General features: G+C 43.3%; 1 protein-coding gene across 1 annotated transcript in view; it reads left to right on the top strand.

Moving 5' to 3' along the window:
* The window catches only part of SHISAL2A (shisa like 2A), a 19,332-nt gene extending 15,829 nt beyond the window's left edge, over positions 1-3,503 (top strand). The window contains exon 3 of the mRNA XM_011370479.2: positions 3,231-3,503. Within this exon, the coding sequence (XP_011368781.1) occupies positions 3,231-3,478 (248 nt within the window). The 3' untranslated portion in view covers positions 3,479-3,503. The remainder of the gene's footprint in view (positions 1-3,230) is intronic.
* The last annotated feature ends 7,506 nt before the right edge of the window (positions 3,504-11,009 follow it).

Below are 11,009 nucleotides of genomic sequence, written 5' to 3'. Positions count from 1 at the left end.
AAACATTTACCTAAACCTCACACCTTAAACTTTATACAAAAATTAACTCAGAATAAATCATAGATCTATATGACTTACCTTTCCAAAACTTTTAGAAGAAAACAGAAGAAAATCTTCATGACCTGGAGTTTGGCAAAGTCTTAGACAAGGCACCCAAATCACAACTCATTTAAATAAAAAATTGGTCACTGGTCTTCATCAAAATTCAAAATGTTTGTGGTGCTAAATACCCTATTAAAAGGATGAAAAGAGAATCCCATTACTGGGCAATAATCACATATCAGATAAAGGACTTTTGTCTAGATTATACAAAGAATCCTCGAAACTCTGCATTAAAAAAACAAACTATCCCATAAGAATATGAGTAAAAGACTTAAACAGACACTTCGCTGAAGAGGATATACAGATAACAAGTAAGCATTACATGAAAATATGTTTCACCTTTATTAGCCATTAAGGAAATGAATATTAAAGCTACAATGAAAGACCACTTCACACCTATCAGAATACTAAAGTAAAAACACTGACAATGCCAAGTGAGGAGTGGAGCAATTGGATCTCATACCTTGCTGGTAGGAATGTAAAATTGTACAGCCACTTTGGAAGACAGTTAGATGTTTTCATAAAGTCAAACAAACACTATATTTATTAGTTTCCTACGGCCACTGTAACAAATTACCACGAATTTGGTAGCTTAACATAATAGAAATTTATTCTCTCATATCTCTGGGAGCCAGAAGTTCAAAATCAAAGGCTCCAGAGAAGAATCTATTTCTTGCCTCTTCTGGTGACTGTCAACATTCCTTTGCTTGTAGCTGCAATCACTCTAATCTCTACTTCTGTCTTCATATAACTCTGTGTGTGTGTCTATCTCACTCTGCCTTTCTCTTATAAGGGCACTTCTGATGGCGCTTAGGGCCTATCTAGATAATTCAGGATAATCTCTTCATCGCAAAAGTTTTTAATTCAATCACACTTGCAAAAACTTTACCATATAAAGTAACACTGACAGAGATTAGGACCTGATATCTTTGAAGGCCAACATTCAGCCCACTACACCATACAAATCAGCAACACACTCGTAGGTATTTATCCTAGAGAAATGAAAGTGTACGACTGCACAAAAACCTATACACAAATGTTCATAGCTGCTTTATTTGTAATAGGCAAAAACTGGAAACAACCCAAATGTCCTTCAGTGGACAAACAATACAATCATACAATGGAATATATGCAGCCACGAAAATGAATGGACTATCCATACACACAACTTGAATGGATCTCAAGGGTATTATGCAGAATGAAAAAAAGCCAATCTCAAAAGGTTGTATACTGTATAATTCCATTTACATAACACTTCTGAAATGACAAAATTATAGTAATGGATAATGAATTAGTGGTTGCCAGGGATTAGGTTTAGGAGGAAGGTCTGACTGACTGTAAACGGGTAGCATGAGAAAGTTTCTTTGTGGTGATAATCATTATTTATTCTGATTGTAGCAGTGGTTACATAACTCTGCACATGTGATAAACTTTCACAAAAAAGTACATATAAAAACTAGTAAAATTGAATATGATCAGTAGTAGTTTACTTAATAGTATCATATCAATGTCAATCTCCTAGTTTTGAAATTGTTATGGTTATGTGAAAGATGTTATTAATAGGAAAAGCTAGGTGAAGGATACACTAGAACTCTTTATTTCTGTTAATTCTTATGAGTCTTAAATTGTTTAAAAATAGAAAGTTAAAAACAAAACAAAAGAAGAAATGTTTTGACTCTATAGGTAAGAAGTCCAAACATAGGAGGTGGGCTTTAAGCATGGTTTGAATAGAAGTTCACAATGTCCTCAGGCTTGTGACTCCATCCTCTGAGAGTCTCTCAACTCTGCCCTGTATTTGTATTGGCTTTCTCCTCAGGCTGACTTTTCTCATGGTAGTAAGTTGGCTGCCAGCAGTCCCTGGGATTACATGATTTTTCTTCCCTTCCAGCCAGGAAGAGAAAGAGGGAGCTACCTCTTTCTACAAGAGAAAGAGTGAGGAGAGGCATGAGCTCTACTCTGATTGGACCACCGTAGGTCATGTGCCCACCCCTATCCAGTGCTATGCGATGGTTCAGATCGATCAGGCCCCACTTCTATAGCTGGAGTGGGGCCAATTCCACTCAAAAATATGGTATGGCAAAGCATAGAATTTATGAGGAAAGAGTGATTAGTAATGAAGCTGAAAAGATGGGACCAGTATGCGAAGAGCCTTGAATGCCACCTCAAGTATTATAGGCAATGGGATGACATCGAAGGCTTTTGAGAAAGAATAGCACATAGACTCACTCGACCTTACAAAGATCTCTGGCTACCGCCTGGAGGATAGACTGGAAGGGCCTGACTGGAGGCTGTTCCAGTCCTCTGGCCAGAAGAAGATGAAAGCCTGACAGAGGGTGGTGGCCTTGAGGATGGAGTGAAATGACTGAATATGGCAGATGGTGGAATCAGCAGGACTTGGTGAACTGCTTGGCTTTGCGAAGGGGTTGGAAGAGAAGGTGTGAGAGATGACTCACATTTCTGGCTTGAACACTTGATACACTTTTTATCCAAAAAGGCAGGAATGCTCAATTGTGTCAAATGCCGATAAGTCAAGGGGGATAAGGATTTATAAGTGACCATGGGATTTAATGACAAAACATTTTAAGGTTGGTTTGTAAATTGCAAGTAATTTGTAGCAGAATAAATCATAGATGGGAAGTAGAGATTAATAAAGCCAGGAGAGCCTCCTTTCAAACTCAGATTTAAGAGGAGAGGATAAAGCAGTAGATAAAGAAAATCATGGAATCTGTTCTTAAAGAAAATAACGTATATTTTTAAAATGTCCAGCACTTCTCTGCATACTGGCTATGTAGTAAGCCCATATCCTCATCTATAAAATGAGTTTTTAATAGTACTTACTTCATGGGTTTATGGTGGGAGTCGTCTTCATATTGCCTAACAATTGTTTATTGTCTGCCTCTTTTACTAAACTTTAAATTCATTAGAAACACTGACAGCTCCTACTGCATGATGTGATATATCGTAAATAAGTATTTGTTAAATGAATGGTGCCTTTCGTGGTAGTTAAGACTCTGAGCACAGTCTTGCCCAAGGTAAGCACTCAGGGAAGTTAGCCAGGGCGTGTAAACCTGAATGGGTGAAAGGAGATGCAGGAGAAAACCCCATGCCCTCAGCCTGCTGTTTTCCAGACCCTGAGGAGGTGCCCCCTGATCGCCAAGGTGGAAATACAGGCAATTCGGTGGAGGTGCCAGGAGTGAGCCCTCTAGGGCAGAGTCACCCCTTCCTGAACCCACGGCTGGACTGCAAGGAGCAGGCTGTGGACCCCAAATGCCTCCTCCAGCACTGCTTCATGGCCACGGTGACCACCAGTGATATTCCGGGCAGCCCTGAGGAGGCCCCTGTCCCCAATCTAAGCCCAGGTGGACCAGCCCCATAAATCCAATAAATGTCTCTATACCATCCTCTTCTGGAGTCTCTTTTCAGTGAAAGGTGGGGGTGGGGATGATCAAAGGGACTTTGGTGCCTAGCTGGATAAATGAGGACTTTTCCCAGCAATCCCCCCCAATTCCTGTTGTGGACCTAGCTATTTTGCTCTGTGTAGCCCACCGTGGGCCAAAGGGAATTTGGACATGGACCCTAGGTAAAATGGTCAGTAACAACTCCTTGCCATCAGGGAGAAACCTGAGGCCTGTGTAGGCTCAGAGGAGCCCCTCACCTAACCTGGGGAGTCAGAGAACCCTGACTTGGTCTTCCTGCCACAGAGCAGATATACTTAGGATCCCATGGAAGATAACCGGGACCCAGAGGCAGGTGATTCCTGCCTCTTCAGCAGCTCTACCTTACTCTTAGAGTGAACACCTTGCCAAGGAACAGAATGAGAGAACATGTAGAGTACATAGGACCCAACCATGCTTAATATCATTCAATTTCTTAGATAGATGAAAGAATGGATGAATAAGTGGGTGAAGGAATGAACAGTTAGCAGACCAAACACACAGGCTCTACAGTGTGACTCTGCTACTTCCTAACTCTGTGCGGTCTTGATAAATTCCCTTAGACTCCTTGAACCTTGGTTCCCTTACTGGGTTATGGCGAGTGGTCAATGAGAACATGAATATGAACTCTTTTAATAAAAATGAAAGTGCTACAAAGACTTTATATTTTCAGATGGGTATTTTCTATGTAACATAGTAAGAGCAGATACTCTGAAGTCAAATGTCTGGTTCAAATCCTGTCCCTGCCCTTACTTGCTGGGTAGTATTTGTGCCTTGATTCTCTCATCCATACAAGAGGGTATAATAGTACTACCTACCTCATGAGATTTTGGAGGATTAAATTACTTAGTTCATGCAAAGTTCTTAGAGCAATATTGGCAAATGGAAACATTATGCGTTCGCTTTTTTTTTTTTTTTTTTTAATTAAGCTGATAGGAAAGGAATCTTAGAGCAGGATGCCGATTGCCACCCCTCTCTCCTGGCTGTTCTCACTCTCTCTCTCTTTTTTCTTTTGAAAATCTAATTGGCTTTATTAAATGATTCACAAAGAGGGCAGCATTCCATGTAGCAAGTACAGAGGAACCCCTTGTTCTCTGCATCTTAACTTTGGCAGTGGCTTTAGGCTTTCCTTGGGAGTGCAGGGCAAGGATCAGGAAGACTCAGTAGCCACTGAAAGCAACTCTTGACATTTCTGACAGTGAAATGAACTGCTGCTGGATTTGGCAACAGTGTATTGGTCACTCTTAGATATCTGTACATGGGGCCTGAGCAAGCCAAGGGTACATGATGGGGTAGCAAGGCAGGGTGAGTTCCCCACAGAAGTGCCCTAGGCCGGAAGTCAAGATACCTCAGTTCTAGTTTTGCTTTATTTGTCGTCTTGTGCACACGTGTGTGTATGTGCATGTCTTATTTTCAGCACTCTAAATCCTTAATCCACTTCTTGTACATTCATTGGTGTCTATTCTGTGCTAGGACCTGGGAAAGTTACCAGGAACAACAGGGAATCAGCCACAGCTGCTGTCCTCAAGGGGTTTCATATGGAGGGCAAGGCAGGCACACAAAAGGGCAACTGGCCCAAGGCCATCCCTTTATGCAGCTTGAGGAAGGAATAAGTAATGTCATGCAGCTTGAGAGAGGAATAAGTAATCATCGAAAACAAGTTAAAGTTTCCAGGTGAGGCAAGGTCAGAAGACATTATGGTCCTAGTACAACCCGTGTAAAAATAGTGAGAGAGAGCCTTGCATAGCCTGGGAACTGCACATCGTGGGAGGTTTAGTTGCTGATCTTCTGTGTGACCTTTCACAGGACAGTTTCTCCTTGCTATCCTCATCAAAAAAATCCATTTTTCCTCTGAACAGTTTCTGTACTGAGCTTTCTGGGGGGTGACAAGGAAGAATCCAATACTGCCCTTGCCTTTAGTCTGCTCATGGTCTCATAGGGGAGGATGATCTGTAAATTCAAAAAACTCAAGTGGTTGTCAATGACTTAAAGCAGTGGCTCTCAAACTTCAGGCTGTGTCAGAATTATTAGCTGGAGGGCTTATTAAAACACAAATTGCTGGGCCCACTTCTCTCCCCCTCCAAGTGTCTGATTCAGTAGGTCTGGAGTAAGTCCCCGAAATTTGCATTTCTAACTAGTTCCAGGTGATGCTGATGTTGCTGGTCTGGGACCACCCTTTGAGCAAGACTGGCCAGGAAGAACAAAGAGGACTCAGAGTTGGAGAGGTTAGGAGGAGACCTCACACTGAGCAGGGCCCTGAAGACCTGGTAGTATTTTCCCAGCAGGAACCTGTGTGGATGGGGTGGAGATAGGTAGAAAATAGGCTGTGTGTGCTCTGCTGCCTTTGCTGACCTACACATCCCAGGCCCTAAAGCTCTTCCCCATCCCCCAAGTTCAGCTTCTGTCATTTGAATTCAATCAATCTTTAGAGCTCACTCTCACTGGGGATGGCTTGTCCAAGTCCTGGGTTGGAAAGAAACTGCCTACCCTGTGCAGCAGGAGCCCCCTCCCCCAGGGCTGCCGAGGAGGAAGGAAGCTGGGTGGGCTGACGCACAGACAGAAATAGTCTGAGCTCACTGCTGCTCCCAAGCACACATCGACCAGCAATTATTTCTTGTAAATTGCTTTCCCGGTTATGTTCAGAACATGTGTGTGTGCCTGCCTGGGAACAAACAATCAGAGGGCACTGGGTAGAGGTGACTAGCTGGGGAGTCTGAATCTTCACTAAGAATTAGGGAACTGTTGAATCTGAAAATCTGAAAATATTAGAACCTTCCACTTACCTTTATAGCACTCCTGTCAGGTGGTTTCTCTCAAACATTTGTTTGTTCCTTTGAAATTGATTGACAATGATTCTCTGCCAAGGATCTAGGCTAAATGAAGTCTCAGTCTCTGTCCTCAAGGAACTCGTGGACATGGCATCTACAGGAGATCCCTAACCTAGCCAAGGCTTCAGGGAAGACTTCTTGGAGGAAGCAATGCCTGAATTAAGTCTTGAAAGACCCATTGTCAAGTGAAAAGAGGGTTATGTACAAGGTGGGGAATAGAATTCAAGGCAAAGAAAAAACAGCATACACAAAGACCCAAAGCTAAGAGAGGACACATGGTGATTTCAAAGAACAATAAGTAGTTCAGTTTTGTGGACACTATACCCAAGATGGGGAATAGTGAGAGAAGAAGCTAAAGGAAAATATGGGCCAAGTCCTAAAGCTTTTTCTATATTAAGGGGCTTGGGCGTTAACCTGAGGACAAGGGAGAGCCATGCGAAAGGGTTTTCAACATGGAAAAGGAATTCAGCACCTTATCTGATAGCTTGTTCTCATGTTCTTCATGACACAGAAGTGAAATTTGCCACCCAGGAGTTCTGCTTTTCAGGCCCATTGAACACCTGCCCCTTTGGTTCCTGAAACCTCAGAAGTCTGAAGGACAGTGATGACTCTTGTGCCCTCAAGAAGAAGTCCTGGAAATATCTCCTCTTGTCAGGAGGAGGAGGCCATTTCACTGCCATCCATGACACTGCTCTTCCTTTCCTATGCCCAGTTAGCTCAGAGGCCAAAGCATCGGGCAACCAAGGCCCAGGCCACAGACCAGAGCCCAGGAGAGCGACGTGCCTTGCTCTGTCCCAGAGACCTGTGAGGCTCTCATGTGTGGAGCATTCACAAGGGTGTGAATGGCTCCTTGCATGCTTTCTCCATACCTTACAGGATCAAGGTCACCAGAGTCAGTAATCCATTCGGGGAGTATTGACTGAGGACATTCTGTGGGCCCAGCACCATTACAAGCCCTTTAGGATTTAAGATACAGGCCTAACCTTAGGGACTTACTCGCTAGAGATGAAGAGTAGGTTTGACCCATGAAACCCCTAGAGAGCAATTCGAATGCAAATGCCAAGCTGTGGGGCAAAGGCCATTAGACTTGCAAGGATTCTAAAACAGGAGAAAAGAAACAGTCTGGAAACCTATGTGGAGAAAATAGGGGTTGAATTTGACCTTCATGGACCATGGCAACATTTGAAGGGTCTCAATGAGGTAGAGGAAGTATTCTATAATATTTAAAGAGGATTCAAGTGGTCATAAATATGGCAGAGTGAGAGATGTCCCCAGATCTTTCCTCTTGAAACAACAATAAGCTGAACATCTAAAACTCAATAAAAAACACCCAACCTGCACAAAAACATGTCTGAGCAAGGGATCTGTAAATAAGAGCTACCACAGGCATCTAGCTCCCCACTCTGGAGGGACAACTGGTACCAAGGGACAACCTCCAAAAAAAGCTCGACAACAAAAAAAAAAAATAATATATGGGTAGAAATTATATAAACAGTATCACTATACAAAACGATAATAATAATATTTAAAGAGAGTTCCACTTGTGGTCTAAGGGCTTTGGACAAGTAGAACATTCAACAGCCCCACCCCCAGCCATAGTCATTCAACAAACATACACTTCATATCTTTTGCATGCCGGGCCTTTCCCTGAGCTCTAGGAACCAAGAAATGAATCAGTCATAAATCCTGCCCTTGGGGAGGTTAGACAATGATAGGTTAGACAATTAAATAGTATAGGAAGGGCTATGATTTCTTCATTCATCAGTTGAAAGATGGCTTACCACTAAGATGGGTGATGCTAACCTCATACATGGTGTTACATTAGTGCAATGTAACTTTGCCACCCCTTTCATTAAGCAGTGGAATATATTTTCCCATCCTTTGTTTCTGTGCTGACTTTCTGACTTGCTTTGACAAAATGTGACAGGCAAAAGTGGCATTGTGTGACTTTTATGTCTAGGCCTCAGAAGACCATGCGGCTTCCTCCCACCCTCTAGGAATGCAGTGTCACTATGTAAGGAAGCCTGGGCTGGCCTACTGGAGGATGAAACCATGTAGAACATACATGAACTCTCCACTAGGCCTCCCAGACCAACTAGCTCCCTGTTGAACTACCAAATGACTGCAACTACTGTGACCCTGGGTGAGATCAATAGAAGAACCATCAGCTAAGCCCAGCCCAAAGTGCCAATTTATAGAATCACGAGTAAATCAATGGTTATTTTTTTAAACCATATCCTTTGGGATAGTTTGTTACATCACAGTAGATTACTCATATAATTCTTTTCATATTTTATTACAATTGCGAATATATCTATTTTCTCCATTTGTCTGTGAGCTCCTCCTTAAAAGAAAGAACCTGGCTTTGTGCTGAATATCTTTTCCCTTCTCGGCCTTGCTCCATATCTTAGGAGTATGATTCGTGTGCGTTACATCAAGGGGCTACCTTGCTCTCTGGATTCTGGTAGGATTTGGCAAACTGGAGTCCCAGCAGCGTATATATCCCCCTAGCTTCTTGCCTGAAGTTACACCATGAGCTGGCTGTATCTCTCAACCAAGGTACATAGCCCCTATCAGGCTGCTCTTACCACAGCTATCGGTCTCCAGAGTCTGGTAATTGTGCCCATCGCCTGCTCCTTTAGACCTAACATTACTTATGTTGAAGTATTGCCCTATCTCTAGTCCTTGTATGAAATAAACCCTTTGTTATACTTTTCTCAAATTACTCAATTTGAGAATGCCATCTATTTCCTCCTGACTCTCTGAGATAGTATTTTATGCCTTAGTCTAACCCAGCTGCCATCTAGCTCATGGTATATGCTCAAAAAACGTCACTTGGTAAAGAAAGGAAGATTCCAAGAGACTTGCTGTTAGAGTTGCACTTTGGTCAGAAACACTTGAGTCTAGATTCTGGCTTTATGGCTTCCTAGGTATGTGGCCTCAGGCAAATTTCTTCATTCTCCTGAGCCTCAGTTTCCTCGTATGTTAAATATGGATAACAAATACCAACACTTCAAGATTGTTGCTCATATTATAGATAATGTTTGTAAAATGTTTGGCTCACAGTAAATGATGAATATGACTTTGGTGAAGAGGTAGAAAGGATTTCATAACCATTTTCCCATTTGATTCTCACTATATCACTATGAAGATCACTATCATTATATTTTTTTAGCAGCCTAAGACCAGGGAAGAAAAACAACCAGCCTAGAGCCACATATTGAGCTGGAAGTAGAGTCAGAATTTGAATCCAGGTTTCTGACTCCCGGTTCAGTGCTCTTCTTGTGAAGAAGAGGCGAGACCTCAACACACCTTCTTGCTAATAAGCCAATGGGGAAAGAAAACAAAAAACAAAGCAGGCCCTCCTAGAAGCTGGCAGGGGCTACCTGTCCCACTCTCTTCAATAGAACTTTTTGAATTTTTCCAAGAAAAGATTTTGACCCAATTGCATGCTTCACTGACCAGCAGGAACCTGGAGATTAAAACCACCCTCCTGGAGACTTGGGATAGGGAGAAATCATGCTTAGCTGAGAAGGTCCAGGACATGAATGCAGTACATTTGGTAGGGGAGTTCAAGGCACTAGAGTCCTCTCCCTCACCTGTGGCCTCTTGGGCACTCCTTCGCTTTGCCCCGGGCTTTTTCCTCCAGCCCTCAGTAAGTGAGCCCCTCTTTGAGTTATCACAGTGCTTGGCACATAGTAGGTGCTCTTTAAACCTTGGGTAACAAAAGAATGAATGTGTACATTTGCATAAATATTCATTCCATAAATACCAATGTCCACTCTGTGCCTCCCTATCTGTTAGGGTGGGGACCCAGAAACAATTAGACAATGCCCAGGTCTCACAGACCACAGGATCCTCATCTTAGTATTCACCACATCGGGTGAGTTTGCTAGTAGTTTCATCGAACACTGTCAGAGCTGGAAGGGCTCTCAGAGACCTATTCCTTTCAATTGTCTCATTGTACAAACGGGGAAACCGAAAGTCAGAGGAACACCAATTCTGGTACAGAGAAGAGCATTGACTAGAAGGCAGGACAGCTGGGTCAAATATTAGCGGGCAATTCTCATCCTCTCTCTAGGCTTTGTTCTCCCCGTGTGTAACACCGGGCAAGAGTCGCTGCGCCATCCGGCACAAAAGGCTGTTCTAGTGCAGAGCTGTATCTCCAAGGAGGCCTTTCTCCAGGGAGGAGGGAGCTTTCTTTGTGAAACCCTCGTTTTCAAAACCTCCAGCTCAGGGTTCCCAAACCCCGCCTCCTCGCCTGGCCGCCGTGCGTTACCATGGAGACCGCAAGCCCCTCGCAGCTCCCTGCTGTTCCGCACCCCACCCCCTTCGCCATCTCTCTCAGCCGTTTCTCGTGTGACTGCAGATCTCCCCCAGGGCTGATAAACTCCCGAATTTACCCTGGACAGGAATTATCATCCCCTTTTGAAATCAGGGGAAAATGAGACCTAGAGAAGAGCCGGGATTTGCCCCCAGGCTACCCGAAGCCGGTCACTGGCAGAATCCTATATACAGATTTCCTCCAAGTGGAGCACCTGGACTTCACCACAACCACCCCTCTGTGGCATTATGCGCTCTTAACCAGGGAGTCTTATTTCTCCTTTGTTTTTTTTTTTTTTTTTTTTGTCTTTCCACATTTTGG

Source organism: Pteropus vampyrus, unplaced genomic scaffold, assembly GCF_000151845.1.
Source record: "Pteropus vampyrus isolate Shadow unplaced genomic scaffold, Pvam_2.0 Scaffold170, whole genome shotgun sequence".
NCBI lineage: Eukaryota > Metazoa > Chordata > Mammalia > Chiroptera > Pteropodidae > Pteropus > Pteropus vampyrus.
Note: the sequence above shows the minus strand (reverse complement) of the source record. Positions and strands in the feature narration are given on the sequence as shown.